Source organism: Ips typographus, linkage group LG4 (genome assembly GCF_016097725.1).
Source record: "Ips typographus isolate SLU linkage group LG4, UJ_Ityp_2.0, whole genome shotgun sequence".
In the NCBI taxonomy this organism is placed as follows: Eukaryota; Metazoa; Arthropoda; class Insecta; order Coleoptera; family Curculionidae; genus Ips; species Ips typographus.
In genome coordinates, this window is record NC_138425.1 from 8,088,242 (window position 1) to 8,107,945 (window position 19,704).

The 19,704-nt window shown below is 32.1% G+C and overlaps 2 protein-coding genes across 7 annotated transcripts in view; one reads left to right on the forward strand and one right to left on the reverse strand.

Annotated features, from left to right (window-relative positions):
- Positions 1-17,235, forward strand: part of LOC145728538 (protein phosphatase 1 regulatory subunit 14B) — a 22,449-nt gene extending 5,214 nt beyond the window's left edge. For 2 of the 5 annotated variants that reach the window (XM_081978851.1, XM_081978852.1), the window contains exons 2-6: positions 8,506-8,633; positions 8,689-8,866; positions 14,832-14,927; positions 15,859-15,900; positions 15,959-17,235. In XM_081978851.1, coding sequence (XP_081834977.1) covers positions 8,506-8,633; positions 8,689-8,866; positions 14,832-14,927; positions 15,859-15,900; positions 15,959-16,000 — 486 coding nt within the window. In that variant the 3' untranslated portion in view covers positions 16,001-17,235. Of the gene's footprint in view, positions 1-6,168; positions 6,339-6,509; positions 6,628-8,120; positions 8,233-8,505; positions 8,634-8,688; positions 8,867-14,831; positions 14,928-15,858; positions 15,901-15,958 lie in introns of those variants that run through there. The other 3 variants (XM_081978854.1, XM_081978856.1, XM_081978855.1) reach the window with 3 other exon arrangements.
- A 147-nt stretch (positions 17,236-17,382) lies between these two features.
- Positions 17,383-19,513, reverse strand: LOC145728536 (uncharacterized). 2 transcript variants are annotated; one of them, XM_081978847.1, is made up of 5 exons: positions 18,994-19,135; positions 18,701-18,938; positions 18,558-18,648; positions 18,371-18,499; positions 17,383-18,305 (listed from the first exon to the last, which is right to left on the reverse strand). In XM_081978847.1, the coding sequence occupies exons 2-5, from the start codon at positions 18,833-18,835 to the stop codon at positions 17,773-17,775; spliced, it is 888 nt and encodes a 295-aa protein (XP_081834973.1). In that variant the 5' UTR covers positions 18,836-18,938; positions 18,994-19,135; the 3' UTR covers positions 17,383-17,772. The 2 variants fall into 2 exon arrangements, with proteins under 2 accessions (XP_081834973.1, XP_081834972.1); XM_081978846.1 differs by having other exon boundaries at positions 18,701-19,513.
- Between the last annotated feature and the right edge of the window lie 191 nt (positions 19,514-19,704).

Below are 19,704 nucleotides of genomic sequence, written 5' to 3' on the forward strand. Positions count from 1 at the left end.
TCGCTTATTAGTAGATTATTGTTTCTCAAAATAATAATTTTTAACAGATTTCTTCACCTAAACTGAACCACTTTGAAGCTTTTCTATGCAGCTAAGCTATCTATTTTAAGGTCGTAGTACTAATAAAGTGAGATTTATTAGTTCTGAAAGCAAAACGTTTATAACTCAACTAGAAACAGTTATAAGTAAGTTAAGACAGTAACTGCGGAAAGTCAATACGGATTTATGTGCGTTTTGTGTAAACCTATAAGAGATCAATACAAATCGAGGCCAGAACATTACTAGACTTTTATTATCTTGTTACGTTTCAGACCTAATTATACTTTGGCTTTTCACCAATCAAACAAAAAAAATTAGTTCACATGTTATTTAGTTTTTTGTGTTGTAAAACGTTATGCGGACTGGTTTATGAATTGTTTTCGCTAATTAGGCAGGCACAAATTAGCAAAATTACGGACATTGCCTAAACAATAGTTTCAGACTAATAGATGCTTCCTAAACTTATAAATTCCTGAGTATTAAAAGGAAAGTAATATATTATGTTACATGAGCTCTCAAAAAGCTCAAATGTGTCGAATTTCATATTCTAGGAACACCTTAACCATAATGGCTGTGGTGGGTCATTAGCTTGATCATCAAACCAATGAAATGGAAATCGGTTTTAACATCAATTCTTTAATGACGACCTAGAATGTGAAAAGGATGCTCTAGTGGTATTAACGTAGGACATTATCGTTACGGCAATTAACTAATCAATTTACACTCTCCATGAATAATAAACATACTGGGAAAGGACATCTAAACTGCAATTATCTAAAGACCATACTGAAATAAATATGCGTTTATAAATTATTATGGCTTTTAGATTTGAGCTTTTGACACCATTTCCACGAACTTTTAAAGAAGTTTATGATGATGATGTTACGACCTGACATAACCACGTGGTGCTTTTAGTACTGTGCGATTTGATCGGAAAAAAAACCGTTACTGTGGGTAACGAATTTTTAATGTGAATCTGAAGTGATGGTCGTAAACATCTCTTTCATTCAAGCATGATATTAGAAGTCAAGGTTAAAGGCTTTGTCCATAATTAGCGGATATTAGATAATCATTATGAATGTATTTATAAAGTGTGGTGTATGCGATAAGTTGATGCTGGTTGTACCATAATACAAACATATAGTCTAATTTTGTTCTATTACAAGACCTATTAGGTCATTCGTACAACAAGTTTTAGTAGGCGAGATGCAAGAACCACTTTGTTATATTAAATGTCTGGTAAGGTAATGTTTGCATTACCACCTCCTACAAAATGTTCTTTGTTGATTTAATTGCTCACTTTCAGGTGACATATGTTTGTTGTAAAAAAGGTGGCAAAAACCCAATTCCCAAAACTGAAAAATTCTCTCTGAATAAGCTAAAATTTCAGCCTGTGACCATATGGTCGCTTTGATCTAAGGTAACTCGTGCGATCAGCATCCTTTATCATTCAAACATCTGTTAGTCTTTGACTGAACCAGGTGCTGGAGTTATCAACAGGTATTGGTGATCGGCCTTCAGGCTACCAATCAATTCTCAGTAATTAATGTTTTACAAGGAGTTTATTCCTACAGTCTTAAGAGTCAAAACACTAGATAAGGTATTCTCAAAGAATGCTAAAGTTAATAGTAGTAGTAGTAGTAGTTAATAGTAGAGTTATATAAAAGTAATTGAATTTATTGTAAATTTGACAAGGAGTACTACCTATGTATACAGCAGTTCTTCTGAAGTAAATTTGATTATTAACTTCAATGTACTTACTATTGATAGGTATTAATAAATTGATTTGTTCTGTATCTGAAAGTCATATGACCCTACTAATTCCAAAGTCTTTATAGGATCATAACTTAATACCTATAAAATATTCGATTGCAAAAGCAACATAATTGCTAGACTGGAAATAAACGTAAACCAGGAAAAAACAATACAGTACTTTATTTCCCGTATATATTGACTACTTGGTCAGTATGTTAGCAACCGTGTAATTGCTATTTCTAGTTGGTAATCACGGCATATCGAACCAATTCGAAGAAAATTGAGTCGGCATTATTAAACACGATTGCTTCTGTGAGCATTTCAATACAAACAGTACACAGCACCGAATAAACAGCCTGAATTGAACCAATTCAGACATAACACGATTTTATTATCAGTTAAGTTTCAATGGTAGCCTTAATGCATTTTACTAAAAATTAAAAAAAAACATTTCAACATTAACGTACTTCCATTTGGTAGCTCTTAAGAAACATGAACAAAAACCACGTTTACAACCATATAAACATTATCTTAACTTTGTTGAATGTTACATAAATGACCCTTAACAAGATAGGAAACGCTGTTGTTTTTCCATGTTGGAATGAAAACAAACGTTACAGTTTGTTAAGTAAAGTTTTACGATCCTGTTTATATGTTTGGGCTGGAAATTGGTTTCGAACGCCACCCAGGAAGAACAGTTACTTTAAACTTTTCAGTCCATCGACTCGACACCTTAATGATTGTTATTAATTAAGTAACTACAAATAAATGTAAGACACTCGGAATTCTAGTTTGCGGTTTATTATCTACAACAAAAATAATAGGAAAAAATTAATTAAATCCATATTTCCGCTTTATTTACTGGGTGAAAGTTTTTTAACGTAATACACAAAAATTAATTGGGTAATTAAAAATCTTGTAATTTTACAATGGCTGAGTATTAGTTGTTTTTTGAGTAATAGAATCAAGAAGGAAAACCAAGCTGGCAAAGAACATTTTTCTTACGTTTATTGATTGATCGAACTGTTTGAATATTTTAATAAATGTGTGTTGATCTAGAAATTTTATCTCAGTTTACACGCAATTTTCAAACCAATGAATACTTGATCTCGTTCAGTTGCATTTCCATTCTTCCATCCATCACGTTCAAAGATAACCAAGATTTTTGGCTTTATGAAGGGTCTATATCATTCAATTTAGGAAAAATTGTTTTGAAGTTAAAAACTGTTCTCTCTTCCTTTTAAGTGTCAGATCAAAAAAAGTGGTTAAAAAAATGTAATTCTTCGGCGGATTAAAAATCCCTTAAAGGAATTTGGCAGATGAAAGTAATCATAATAATTACATTATTGCCCCGAGGGCATTTCACAGACATCCCAAGTTAACGACCTTCGCAGACGGTAACATCATCCTTTTCTATCCGTATCGTCTGTACCCCGTATATCGATCTCAGTCGGGCCCGTTGTGTCTGCTAAAGTCATTATATTGAAGTAATTAGCATCGTAATGAGTATAATCGTGTGTGCTATACAGCTTTAACGTGAGAAATACTAGACAAAATGGTTTTGATGAGGCTACGAAGTTTTATATTGACGGTAGCAGTTTTATTGTTACATGTTACTTGCCTTGTACGATTTAGTAATGAAATTTGGCCCAGTTTATAGCAACAGATTCAGGAATTTTTGGAAAATTAACAGCACAAGAATGAGGGAACTAAGAATAAAGTGACTGAAATGTTTGGGTTATATAAAGGTTCGTAAATTTGGGTTATTTTTAAGTCATCGCCTTACACAGCCCAGAAATAAACTGCTCGTCAAAAAGAATAAAACAGCAAAATTTTTGGTAATTTTTGAGCGGCTGTTTCTTCAAATTGATACACTCAGTTATACGAGTAATATATTTTTTTTAAAAACCTTAATCTTTGTTATACAGGATGACCCAAAAAAAAAATTTTGAAAACAAAATCAAATTTTTATTATACAGGGTGATTCCAAAGTTGGTGCTTTCCTTTCACCTGCGAATAGGGCTTGTAGTTAGTTAAAATTAAATTTAAGTTATTTTTTATTTTGTTTTTTTTTTTTCAGTAAAACTTTGACACCCTGTATCTTCGTTATTGTTCATATTTCGAAAAAGCGTCAAAGGAAAAAAACTTAATTTTTGAAGCCCTATTCGTAGGTGAAAGGAAAGCCCCAACTTTGGAATCACCCAGTATATCTTGGCATGTTCAGTAATTTTGATGGAAAATAATGATATTGGATAAAGAAGCACAATATTTGTTTAATGATACAATTAATATAATTAGACGTTTTCACCAGTTTGGCGATTAAAGGCCGTTCATAAAATAGTATACAGTGCGTTTTTTTTAACGCGCAACATAGGATTTTACGTGTTAAATTTTTAAGTCCATGTTAGACCATTTTATTTCGGAACTGCTAGTCTATAACTTGACGGGTGTGTCTTTAGTACCCTGAAGCTTAAGTAAGTCTACCAATTTGGTCTAAAAAGTGATTAAAAACTGGAAAAAAATCATTTTTTTTCGAAAAGATTTCATCGTTCCATACTCCCTGTATGCATTGTTGTTCCTTGTTGTTTTTATACTTTTTGACATATTTTGACTGCATCACGACCCGACATTTTTTGAACGTCAAAAGGGCAGTTTATGATTGTTTGGAATACTGTTTGGCTTCAATCGGAGGTCACTTTGAACAATTCACTTATAAAAATACTTCTTTTGTTCTTAACTTTCTTGATATAAAGTTAATGATCACCCTGTTTTACTTTCTACGCCAAATTTTACCTGCTACCTGCCGTGCCAGTATCAAAAACAACAAAGAACAACAATGCATACAGGGAGTATGAAAAGATAAAATCTTCTCGAAAAAAGATTATTTTTTGCAAGTTTTTAATCACTTTTTAGGCCGAATTGGTAAACTTACTTAAGCTTCAGGGTACGAAACAGCCACCCGTCAAGTTTTATACTTGTAGTTCCAAAATAACATGGTCTAACATGGGCTTAAAAATTTAACACGTGAAATCCTACGTTGCGCGTTAAAAAAAACGCACTGTAGAGTAGTTACTATAGAATATTTTTGTAAAGTGTTTTTTGGGTCACCCTGTATAACGCAGAATAAGCTTTTTACTTAAATTGAGTATTTTAAAGTATAACCATACTAATCCCTGTTTTTTCCACAAAAAAAATTAGAAAATGGTTAATTTAAAAACAAGAAAAGTAAAAATAACCCAATTTTTGAAATTTTGCCGTAAAATTTGTAAACGGCCCCTAATTACCAAACTGGCAAAACATATTGACCACAAGACTCGATTAAGGTTATTTTGAATTTTTTTGAGAGAAATGACGTTACACCAAAATTTTCATTTTTTGACTAAACCTTAGTCACACCCTGTATACTCGGATCCGTGACAGCTTTCAAAAAGGCTATTTAAATCATCAGAAAGAGAAAGAAAATACCTTTTAACAGTCAAAAAAATTATTAAAATCGATTCAATCAATTTGAAGAAACAGCCGTTGAAAAAAGAGCTAAAATTTTGCTGTCCCATTCTTTTTGACGAGCAGTTTATATTTTTTTATAAAACGCTTGTAAATTTGTACTCAACGTTGAGTATAATCGTAATTACAGACATAAACAAACTGTGTCTCTGGCACTTTTGACAACTTTATCAGGTTTCACAGTCGATGACTTTTTAGTTTGAGTAAGGGGAAAGGATGATAATAAATTGATGATAAATTATTGTAGCTGGTTACACGTCATCAAATACATTCATTTTGCGTGTTTTACACGTTATAACTGAACGAAAAATATAAAAATTATTAGATCTGTTTGTCAGTCTAATATAAAATTGGTAGAGGATTAGAATTTCTTACCACAACAAATAACTTACTATAATAAACATCCTTCTGAAACAATCATCATTTCTAGACACATTAAGAATTAAGGAACAACTAAATTAGTCGTCACTTTTTGTTGTCAAAATGTTCTCGTCAATAAACAGAGAATCCTAAATATTTTGATTGAACCAGGTAATTCCAAATAATCGTCTACTTAAACAGTTATACTCAAATATTATTATTATGTTTGTGATAAGAATATCACTTAATTCAGCATTTAGTTCAGCTTTTCATTGTTGGTCTACTTTCAGACAAATTCTTTTATAATTTTAGTCATATTTTCCGTTACCTATCCAAAAATCTAAAAATAATTCCAAAGTTTTAGATTTGTGGGAACATTTGTCGTGACGAACGTTGTTTGTTTACTTATTGGGTTACGTTACATCCTCCTGATGGGCTTATCTGTTCATCGGGTAAACACAATGTCAACCTTGGCGTCTAATCCATTAGTTTTGGGTACCACCGACAGGAAAGTCTAGAAACTTTACTTTTTGTTGCACATAAAAGTTGTAGCAGTTTTAAGAATAAAACATAAGAATGTATATTTTAGATTGGATAACAATTGGGCTTTTCTGTGCTCTTTCTAGAATCGATTCTTCCTAGAACCAACACAACAACAAGACATTTTGTTGATATCTTTGGTAAGTTGGGTTAAATTATTGCTTGTTTTCCTCTCTTTGTTTACTCAGAAAAGTATCTGATTAAAAACATTAAGCTTCATATTTAGTAGGTACTTACACCTTTTTTATTAAGTAGTTATGTTTTAAGTGTTTGAAATATGTTGTTGTTTTTTTCTACAATCAGAAAAAGGTCAACCAAACCAGAGATAACCCGTCTCTTTTTGTGCGTTGATGTCATTACTCATTAATAACCGATCATTCACGTTTGGTTGTAGTTAAGTGTTTTGACTAGATTTTTATTACTACACATGTAAGTACATAATGTATATTTACTCATAAAAGATATATAACTATTGTTAAAAGTACATATGCTTACTAATTAACAGTTAATTTAATTAACATAAAAACAGGTTTCGTGATGCAAAAAAGTTTAATAACGATGTCAATCTTAACTACCAGATAATTGCTGCTGATTGGGACAGATAACTTCTTATTTAAGATTGTACAGTAGCAGTTTGGTTACGGATCAGTAACCTCGCCGTTCGTTATTCAATAAATGTGCAATCATTTAGGGCATCAATAACTTGCAAGAAATAACCGGAATTTTTCAATAAAATATAACCAACGGTCCGAAACGCAATTTTTATGGCAATAACCATTCTTCCGCTCTTTAAAATGAGCACTTATTGATTTTAAATTTTCGACGCTTTGGAGTTTTGAGCAGGAAGGCCCGTACGTTTCACAATTAGAAAGGAGTTTAACTTTCAATAATAGTCATTTTTTGTAATCGAATATTATTAAGTAGATTATTGGTTATAGTTTGATATACTGTATTAATAACACAGCATGTATAGTGACCATTAGAAGATGTTTTCTCGAGATTAGTTTATTGCAAAAGTTTTTTACTGAAGCCAATAAGTGTAGTTTACGTCCCACCCTAAACAGCAGGAAACTCTGCTGTTTTTGATTACTGAAAACGCTTTATGGTGCTTTATGACGCCGTTCAATATTCAAGTTACGGGCACGGAAAACCTGTGTTTTATTAGAAGTTGTCATGCAAACTTAACATGGTCTGGAATTACACCAGCTTTACGAGACCTTTCAAAGAAATTTTTGACCATTTTACTTAATCATTCGGTTCAACTTTACAATATATTATTAAGTTCATGCATAATAAACATATCGTTGGTGGTTATACAAAGCAACTAAAAAATCCTGACCGGAAAAATTTATTTACCTGGTAGAAACCACCTATAAATCGATGGTATAAAGTTAGATTGTCGATAATAAAGTTTACACACGAACCGACTTAACTTTCCAAAGCTATAATTAAACAACTAAAAACGATTTACATATTATTACTGAGCCTGTATAGCTTGCAGGAGTGTAGGAAACTGACTGGTTATTAAAGTTCCTGACGAAAAACTTAAATAAATAAATTGTTCTGTAGCTGCACCAACATTAAACAGAATGAATTGTTTATCATCAGTCGAAACGCTACATCTATAGCTTCAATCTAAATCTATGGTCATAAATTATATATTTAGGTGCTTTGGCCTAGTTAAACCCAAAAACAAACAAGCTTTATATCTTCTGGAGACTGGAAGAAATTTGGCAATTTTTCAAGCTAGACAAGGTTAAGGCGACTCTCTGGATACTGCCGTTCAACGACAAGTATTTTCCAAGTTTCAAAACAGACGTACATGTTTTCGAAACCAGAAAAGTCTGATTGGCCTCTGTCCAAGAAAGTACAATTATTGCCTCAATTCCGGCAAAGTATAATATTTTTAGCTGTCCTATTTATAGAGTGTGTGTTCGTATTAAATGCATATCACGTAGTATTTCCTGGTACAGTCCCTTGAAATTGTATGTATTGTAAAAATACTGTCACTCAATTACGTTTTTCTGTAAAAGTGTGAGTATAACATTCAAAAAGTAATTGAAAACAAATTGACTTAATTATATTTCAGACGTTTTTACAAACAATTTTTTCAATAAGTAATTGAATATATAAATTGATAATTATAATAATTTTAATATTCAATCAAATGTTTTTTGTTTGTTACATTGAGCAACTATTTTTTAAAGATTATAGTTTTAGAAAACAGTTGTCAAGCTTGCCACTCCTGTATATTTTACTTTTGAAATCAATTTATTAAAACTAAATAATAAGTTTTCTTCTTTTCAGGCTTTCAAAGCTCGAAGAATCACAACTAAAATGGAGGTTGGTTTACAAAATGGTTATGTGGCTAATGGAGGACCTCCACCACCATCTGGAATTCTAGCAGTGGGAGAGGTTCAAAGAACAACAAACAGGTAAAGATTACTGTTCAAATAATAACAAATTAAGTTTAAACAAAAATAATAACAGGTCACCGGCAAAAACTGGACTTCACGTGAATTTCAAGGAAAAAGGCGAAATCAAAGAAAAACGTGAAAAGTTTTTAACGGCGAAATACGGACACCATCAAATGAGCCTTATTAGAAAACGACTGGCTGTGGAGATGTGGCTTTACGAAGAACTGAAGAAACTTTACGAGTCAACAAATGTGAGTATGTTTTGTGCGAAACGCTTTAAACCCTGCAGTCTAAACACCTATCAGACGTTCAACTTCCTCTCAGACGGTTCTTTGACCCTTTCCTCACAAAATCGTCTCTAGGGAAATACGCAAAAGCGCCTGCAAATTGTAATTTAGTTTTATTTTACTTCATTTATATGTATCCCAAATTTCTCTTCTCTCTTCCGAAAAGTTTGTGTTCCATGATGAGCAACGCAGATATGCCTTGCAGGTAATGAGTGAAAGAAGCTGAAAGCAGGAAAGTATTTTCTATAAATAGGGTTCAAAGACATTAGGAGCATTTTTATTTGAGTATTTCCGTTTCCTAAAGCAAATCAACCAATAAATTTGAAAGCAAGTCCAAATAAAAGGAGTTTTGGATTATTTTTAGACTGTATAGGATTATTTAGACTAGTTCCAGTTTAATTAGCCTCTCTAATTGATAGCTAAACCATTCCACTTTACATGACATTTACGATTTTTATATACTTTTCAGTATCTGGTGTTATATGCAACAGCCTATGGATATAAAACCAATTAAAACAATATATGACTCGTGTCAGTGAACTTGCATGCTGTTATTTAAACGATTAAGTACACGTGGTTAGTTTAGTTATAAATGAATCCAAAAATAGTTTGTTTTGATCTCGCTCATATTTTCTGCATATAAAGGAAGTTGATGATTTCCCTCACAAAACAAACATTCGCCTGATAAATAATATAAAACGCTTGTTCAAACACTGCGAACGTACATGTCTGAAAAGGAAAACCCTCCTGCTGTGCACTGAAAATGAAGTTAGGAAAATAAATGAAGGGTCAGGCTAGAAATTTATTACGCAGGCTCTGGTGCATTACTAATCTGGGCATTAGTCTATGACCACTGTAAAATAAATAAAAATAATTGCAATTTTAAATATACGCAACAGAGGACAATGCCTAAAAAGAAAGAAAAACCGTTTTAAGCCGCATCCTCCCATCCGCTTCTTCCTCATTCCTATTGTCAATGAATGACATGGTTTTAGCAACAAACTTAACGGCCGAAAAGAATTCCCATTGTTCCTAATCTTTATTGTCCAAAAACAGCTAATCTGTGATCTGAACAGAACCAACAATGCTTACATATTTTTGGCATTACGCGTATTCTAGGCCGTAATGATGGTGGTGATTATGTGGCGTGACGGTTTTTCAGTTCAGTTCACCCTTGTTTTGCTTAAATCCAAATTCAAGGTAAAGACGGTGACGTAAACGGATAGGAAGAACAAAACATGACAATGAAATTAGGCGTGTCGGACATCCTTGACTGATATTTGTGGGTAAAAGTGATCTAATTTTGTTATAGAAATTGGTAGAAGACAAGACCTTCACAGGTTTTTGCGCTATTTTGCAGGATTATCTGTCTGGGCATACCCATATGAGACATCATCATTAATCAACTTGAAGGTTGGTTGGTAAAACCGTAGATACAAACCAGTTTTTTCCTCTACCACCTCCCAGAATTGAGATATTTAAAAATGCAATTTGTTTGATCTTTAAAGTCATTTTATAATTTTTGGTGAAAAGACCAAATGACACTGTGTTTATTAACAGGTGAACAAATTTATAAAAATGTGTGGATAAATTACGACGGTCAAACAAAATAACTTTTAGGGAGTTCTGTAATTACACCTTAGATTGGAAACAAAAAATATGAATATTTATTACCAAAAACGTGGTCGTATTGGAGCGAACTGATGAGTTATAGGGTCATAAAACAAGCCCTATAAAATAGGTTTGAGCCAATATATTTTGCGAGATTTAATGGAATTAAATTCAAAATTTATATGATTTTTGGTAATTGAATTACATACTACATAATGGCTTGTTGACTTAAATGTAAAACAACTAATTTCTCAACTTTTCTGAAATTTGATATAATCCATAAACACCAGAACATAAGTACTTATTTTTGGGAATTTATTTTATAGGAAATAAATTATTCTGATGATGATTCAATATCATAAACAGATAAATGTATCAGTAATTGACTGAAGAAGCAGTTTATATAGCTATCTTGATAACAAAATCAAATATTTAAGAGTCAATATTCCACCCTGAGGGGTTTGGAACGTCCTTGACTTGAACCCCTCTAGAGTGGCTCTTGGATATTTCCATTATTTGCAGGCACACCTTTTAAGACAAATTTAATGGGAAAATCTGAAAATAATTTGGCCTCGTCATTGTGTTTTTTTGGCAATGACCGAGGTGTAAATTTCAAAGGTTTTATTTGAGTATATAACCTCTTAAATGATGAATTTACATATCTATAAATGGTTGTATAACATTTGCTTATACAACATTCAATCAAAAGAATGTATTAAGAGTTTTGAATGGAAAGAACATAAGTGCTCGAGAATTCTCATTATAAATATAAAAGGAGTTGCAAAGTGAAGTAGGTACTAGGGGTGATGGTTTTAATAGAACTTCTTTTGTAACTTAAAAGCTTAACAGAAGGGTTAGATCCGCAACGCATATGTTAGACAATAAAGATTTTAAAAATAGGAGCGAAAACAGAAGGTATAATTATTGGGTAAGATGAATTGTTAATAATGAGCAGTAGTCGTGACCTTTAGCACTTCATTGAATCAAAGAACTACCGCTCTTGCAAAATCAAATACAATTTCAAATACCAGTCTCTAATAATTGATCTTTCATGTTTCTTCTAGTTGAATCATTACCATTATATGTACAAATTGACTTAGAGAGTCATTAAATTAAATTAGTAAACTCTACTCGAGGAACACATTTAGACCTTGCAAAGATCCAATTATTGGTGCATGTTTTCCATCACATTAACTTCAATCAGGGTAATGACTTCGCACTGACCTATTTCACAGTCTGTAGTATCACATTTTGCTTTTATGTTGACATTGGTTATTTTCCATAAACTTTAATATAAACTAGGTAGGAAAAAGCTGACCCAATTTCGATAGAAAATACCAGGAAGCTGCTCTTTTCTCAATAAAGAAGTCATTTATCATTAAAGCGATGATACCCAATTAAAAGACAATTTACTCAAACCTACGTAGTTCGAGTAGTTCATACATTATTTATAACGAATATGTTCCTAAATAATCATCCGGTCAGAAATGATTGACAAAACAAATAAAAACCTACAGTGATTTATTTACCAAAGAAGAAAGAGTTGCTGAAATGATTCATAAACTTACGGTAAATTGACATGAGCAGGTGAAGAATGAACGGACCGATGAAAGATTATGTTGTTTTGAATAGGCACATCAAGGAGAAAAGCAATCTAGGTATGTGTGACGTTTGTTTTCCGCTGAGTATAGTTCCAGTAATAAATAAAGGATTTCTTCAACTAGGTTAAGAGAAGATTAAACACTACTTTACATAATGCGTATTAATACGGTTTTCAGATGATTCACATGCGGAAGTCTAATATACTCTACATTTTAGTACTTGGGTCAGTAGCATTCGTGGGTGCAATAGGTGAAAGTTAAGTAATTTATAGTTTACCAGTTATTTCATTGAGTTGCGGACTAATTAGGATTAGTGGTAGAACGCAAATATAAATGTATTTATTAATAAAATATCAAGTCCTATCTATGGTATAAGTAAAATATTACAAAAAACTTTGTAAATGCAAAACTGAAATTACTGATTGGTCTCCAAAAAATCACCGGCAAAATCAATGTCAAGTCAGTCAATCAGGATAAAACATTACGTAAAGCGGATGTTTGACTTCCTTAATTGAATATTTACTTCACTAACAAGCACAAAAATATTCATTGTTTCCGTTAAAGTAAAATCCTCGACATTTTAGAACTAAAACGACAATTTAGATCATTTTGTGCACTAAAAGTCTAAACCTTTGCCACAATGCTGTTTCCAGTAAATTTACAGCAGTCACATTTAATAACAGTCTTTGACAGGCACTTTTTCACTTCTATGCTTAAATGAATAACAGCGTAATACCACAAGCAGTGACCACGTACCGCAAGATATACTTGCATGTATTTAGAGGTATACATCATTAATACAACCTGTCAGATGGACTAATTAGTCATCTATTTTTTGTGTAATATCAAGCTATTAGAGGTGTGCAATGTATGCAAATCTCGGCTCCACCCAACTACTTTATCATATACTTTTCCTGGTTTCATTTTTTTCTAGTAACTTGAGTTATTGTTTCTTTGACGTCGGAATCATCGATCATTCCAATTGAAGTCCAGAAATCCATATAGAACCCACGGGATATAATAGACGCTTTAATGTATAATGTGGTGTAATGGGTCTAAAGACGCTCGAACATGTTGAAATCGCTTATTCATTCTTGAAGATGACTAAACGTTCGAGTGTGGCACGGATACAAAAGACACGATTTAACAACAAGTAGTTTGAGTTACAAGCGATTATCATTTAAATATTTTGCATAACAATGGTCTGTGATCGTTGCTAGGTTTATTTACATTTTCAGAATAAATTACTTCTGATGTTTTAACGAATTTGCTATCAAGCATATTAATTAATTCGTGAAGAATTTAAAACTGTTGTCCAGATTTAACTTTAAAATTAGTAGCTTTTACATAAACAACTTTAGATTTTTTGGACGTAAGTTTGTTTACTGTTATTTTGAGTTTATTGGATGTTGAAGATTTTGCACTTATATTTTAGAGTTGGTATGTTCTTTACTTTTGTGTCCTACTGCATCAACGTTGAAATTTGGATACTCACTTTTATACATTCATAGGTAATTTTACTTTTTGAGTCATGAAAGTTACAAAATATTATGTTACCTTCTTATTTTTTATTGACAATTTGTAACTAACATTTTCGTCATTTTGACTGACCTGCTCACTTAAATACGTACAAACAAAGCCTTGTTCGTCGGCAGCTGTGCTCGTACCGAAATAATCACATAATTACAAGCTCGCGACATGTAAAGAGTTACAAATTACCGGCAGTCGCTTTTTGGAATAATATGAGGCGGCAAAGAACCAAAAATAACGGTACACTAGCAGGCTCTAAGGCCCAAAACACGTGTCGGGGAGTCACATTGACTCTACACGTACCAGATATTACGCACTTCCGTGTGTTAACTGCTTTATTTTCAGCTGCAACGGCCCCAATCTCTACTATGTTGAAATTTATATTTTGATATCGTGTTGAAGTTTACTTCAAGAGTTTACAAAGTGCTTGGTGTTGGGAAGGAATTACCTGTTAAGCAAATTTGTTGAATGATTGATCAATATAATGAACTTTAAACAAGTCCAAAGTCCCAATACTCGTTGAGCATTCAGCTGGTTTTGAAATTTGATTATGTATTAACAAAATGAGAAAAATAATTCACATATTACAGATACATATTTTGGTATCAAAATACCTACATGTATCACGATACTGAATAATATGCAATTGGATATAAAACACCCTATCTGGGTTGGTTTTTTTCATAGTACCAAACATATAATTCACGGCATGTGGGTAGGGAACAGGGTTCTCTTTCAATATAATATCAATATCAAAAAAAACCAAACAGAAAATTGCTTTTATTTCACCAACGCAAAAAGCGAGTTCCTCCTGAAGAAGTTTGCGATTCGTCGTACTGTATAATTTATGCACGCTAACCGGTCATGACAGCGAAACACATGAACAAAAAGCGTTCTAAAACAAAGGCAGTAAAGTTACTGAACCAGGTTTAAAGGTATTCATCGAAATGTTATGCACGTGAATCACAGCCCTGCAACGAAATAAATCACGTCAGCCGATTGAAATCCAGTTCTGCAACGGAACCCAGAACTTACTCATCGCGGTAGTGGTTGAAAGGGTACCACTTTATTCTCACCGTTCTCATTTTACCATTGATGATAAAGGTTATATTGGTGACGTTCATTTAGGACTTTCAATGTAAAAATGCGATAATTGAAGTATGACTAAAACTGGTTTTCTTTTTCAGAACATAATAGATAGTGTAAGCAATGAAGAAGTCGAGGTCGACATAGACGAACTATTGGATATGGACACTGATGAACAAAGGCGGAGGCATTTACAGGTAAGAGTAGCTATATGAAAGTGTAATATGTTAACTCATCTAGTACATAAAGTATTTGCAAGCAAGCTGAATCATTTTTCAGTCTTCAAATTACAGGGGATGATTTGTCAGATACGTTGCAAAATACAGGATAAAAGTGAAACTCATGGTTTGACTTGTGCAATTTTACACGCTTTTCAAAACCCTGACACATATTAATTTCCAGACTTTATTGGCTTCTGCATAAGAAATTCATTATATTAAAAAGCTTGTAAAATGGATTGTCCTTGTCTTTTAATATTAAAAGGGCGACAGAGAAGTAAAATTATATAAATAAATATTCCCAATTTTCGATTTTCCTAATCTAGTTGACAAATATGAAACAGTCGCTACTTTGTTGATCTGACAAAATGGTTAAATCACACTGTATATTAACGTTTACGGTGAAACCCCATAATGGGCAAAATTTGCAACCACCAATAAAAAGTCTGCTTTCGTACAAATATAGGATTTTGTCACGGTAACCACCACTAAAGAATATTCGCTAGAAGGGAGAAATAAAACCAATAAAGCTGAACTCCATATTCACGAAACGACCCCTCTGTCTGCTTGCGAAACTCTCAATGAGTTTCATGTGTAATTACATTGCAAACTTACGGGAGTGTCTCCCTTCTACCACCCTTTGTTAATTGGCCGGGTACAACACCAAGCCAAATTGAATTTTAAATTTTAGGTTTATTGCGTTTTGTTTATGTTTGAAGGCGAGGTTGCCTGAGTAATTAGAGCGATTAGAATATATGAATCAGCTTGAAATTCCTTAACGTTATACCCAAACAGAATATTATAGTACAGGGCTAATTAAAAGAAAGCTTTCAGCTCAATTGCTGTAATTATTATGTTATTAGTGCTTTGGTATTATTACACTTAATTAATTATTGTGTTATTGTTTCAGAATCTTTTAATCAATGCCAAAGGCACGCAAAATGATGTAAAAGTAAGTATGGAAAGTGCAGGAAAATACAACAGGACTATCATTATTAATTTTGTTACAGATTTTCATCAACGACCTCTTAGAAAAAGCCAAGACTCTCTAAGATTAAGCAAAGTGCCAAACCAGGTTCCAGTACTTTAAACTTTATTAAGCAAACTCAGCAGATAAGATGTGGTTCCGACAACTGTATTGTGTAGCTGTCTTGTATTGGTCTTATAATAAGATCATAGTCGTTGTATTATAGATATCTGCTATGGGTTATTACAATATTCTATAGTTAATAGTGATCGGTATAACGAAATATACGTGTCGAATGCACGAAGTTTTTTGCACAACTATAGTGAATAATGGGACGTTTATTGCTGCTAAACTACAAAATTCCATCCTAATATGTGGATCGGCCCATTAGTAATTACAGGAATAAAATGTACTGAGTAAATTATAGTAATGTACAGCTTAAAAGCTTTATATGAAGTGCATAACAATAAATTAATGACGCTTTATACGTTCATCGACAGACCTTTTTCGTTATTATTGACGCTACTTAAACAACCAAGCTTTATAGCAAAAGCAGAGCCAATTTTGTTGTCCCTAGTACGTATAACTATGATGGTCGAATTAGAGTAGTCGTTTTGTTAAAAACCATATCCTTTATGTAAACGAAATGTACAATAAATTTATCGTAAATTAGTTGTAAAATGTCCATAATCATATCACTTTGTTTAACGCATATAAAGCATGGTGTTAATTGTTTAATGTATTTTGTATTACACAGTAACCATAAAATGTTATGAACATAAATATATGGACTTAAAGTTCTGATGTAATTTACGTACACTATATCAAATTGTAATAGCAAAATCACATGCTCCATATATTTATCATATCAAAAAAACAACTTTAGTTATCATAATAAAGTTATTGTTGTGTTTTTTTTTACTATATTGTTATAGTATAGCAGAAAGTAGCTTTGTGTATTAGACTAAGCTTTCATTAATTATAACTTGACGAAATCAGCAGTGATTGAAATAAAAACAACAATAACGCTGACATAGATTTCTCCATATTTGCAATAAAATTGTGTTCCTTTTCCTATCTCATTAATTAAACAAAAATCGCTGTTTAACCATCAATTAGAATTAATGTATTTTGCAGGTCTCTCTCCATATGATTATAAAAGCGCACAAAATTGTTCTTAATTTTGTTCCCACATTGATTATAATTTTTGTGATCTCCATTTTTAACGTCATATTATAACTATTGTGTAATAACATACGAGTAATGCGTTTTTTTAGAATATACATGTAAAACTTTTAATAAATAGCCGCGTATTATATACATTTTGTTTTATTCTATTTTATACCCGAAACTAGTCTCTCATACTAAACTGTGCTTTTTTGTATAAAAATGATTATTAGTAATATAAAATCATTAATAATTCGAATAATTCCGGTTACTGTTAGAAGCCACTAAAAAATTGCAAAACCATGTTCAAAATTTTATTAAAACATTATGACCTACTATTTACAGCATTCAGTATTGAGTATTAACGTTTTTTAATTGTATTTAGGTATAAGAAATATTCACCACAGCAATATCATGTTTTAATTACTCTGACTTTTTTTAAATCTATAAACATGTAGGTAAGAGCTGAAAGATAGAGAGCTGTACCTGTAAATCTTAACCAAACCCTAATTAGTACTTAATACAGTAGAGATAAATAAAAAAGAAAGATGCGAAGTATAAAGTTATAAAATTAGCGTTCAAGATTCACTTAACAATAATCTTCAATATTCAGATCTTAAAATAACTTGTTAGTTTTTCCTGAAACTTACTTTACGTCATTTCCAAATCATTACTTTCTGGACAAGACTTTCATTGTGATTTTGTATGTGTATCATCCAAATTCCTATTCCTGACATAAGTACTGCACCCTGCTTCATCTTCATCTGAGATACAATCCTCAACCTTCTCAGTTATACTAGCTCGAACATATGCTGTATTAGTTCCTTTATCAGTAGTTTCCTTTTTATTTGAAGCAGTTAAAACTATGGGAGATTCCTGTAATTGCTCCTGATTCTTTTTTGATTCAGTAGGCCCAACTGTTTCAACCATTTCAATAGCAAGTTTAGAAACATTATCTTCTTCACTTTTGGTGGATGACACTGTTATATGAATATTCTGCACCATTGGTCTATGAGGCACTGGTTCAACAGGCTGATTATTCGAGTTGTTTGATGTTATTGATGGTTGAACATTGTCACCACCAAAACGCATCTTTATCATATGAAATAGGTTAAATTCTATAGAATTTCCTGTGCAAAATGTAATTATAATAAGGGTAAGTAAAAGCGTGAATATCAGCAGGATGGGCCATAATATTAAGTTGACTAACCCTGGAAGGTTTGCTGGAAATTAAAAAATATTGGTAATTTTTTAAAATATATTTTATATTCACTCTCTGTATACTTACTAAACATGTTATATCCAAATTGACCCAGTCCAGTTCCGAAAGCTTGCATGGGTACTATTATAATATATTTAACTTGATACAGCATGACATCAAGTGGAGTCACACATTTTTTTTCACAATTTAAGGAGCCTGAAAGTTGATATTACAATACACAAATTAATCTCTGTTCTATTGATTGGATGCACACCAAATAAATATTTGGACCAATCAGTCCATGACATAAATTCTGAATCACATTTCTTTGAATAAGCCACATTTAAATTGTGCTCTTCAGCCTCCTAAAAATTAATATTAATGATTATAAATCTTTACTTAAACTGTTGAAATTACCTGAAGGAGATGTTTATACCTATACCCAAAATCAACAATTAAAACCAAAATAATCAAATATTTTGCAACATACATAAATGAAAAGTCATTTCTGAACAGCTGATAAACAATATACAGCAAAAAGGGAACTCCCATAATCCACAAAGTTTCAATATTAAAAATCGCAGAATAGAATTTTACTCCAAACTGTCTCAATTTATGACGATAGGCTTCAACATAACTCTTTTTAAAACTCTCACTAAAAATTGTATCCAGTTGTCTGAACTGCTCTACACCCAGGTCTTCATCTTTACCAAAATTTAATAAAAAATCATAGTCATGTGGTTTGATATTAAATTGTATGAGTCCTTTATAGATCTCAGGGTCTCCCTTATCCAAATAGGCAGAATTTAACAAAACACTAATAATCCTTCTTAGGTTAGCAGAGCAAAGGCGAAAGGAATTATCTACAGGTGGTTCTTCTCCTATGGATGAGGTGCTTTGTGATTTTTTTAAAATTGGTTTTACATACTTGGCCTTTGCATTTGTATTCATATTGTGGGGATCTATCCATTGGTCAGCCAAGACACTTGTAAGACAAAATATGATTATGCAATTTCTAATTATTATATCCATGACTTGAATGTGATTATGTGGGAGTATAACTAGTCATAACATACGTATAAAGCACCAGTTTAACTTATATAACACATCAAGTGTAAAAAACGACGGTACTATAAACTTAGAGTATATTTTTATTCTGCTTTTTTAAATCCCCAAGAAAATGTACACAAACACAAGTTTGTTTACTATATAACCTAACCTCAAAACAGTCTGACGTGACGTCAGCTGTTATTTTATTACAAATGGGAGTGTATAGCAATCAGACAACCATTTTACACGTGGTCATTGCTATTTTCGAGTTTTTTGTCTCAATCCCGTAAAATTTCTTGCATAAATTAAACAATACATTTGTAAATAAGAGAAAATAATAACAAACTTTTCCAATGCAACGTTTCAGTTTT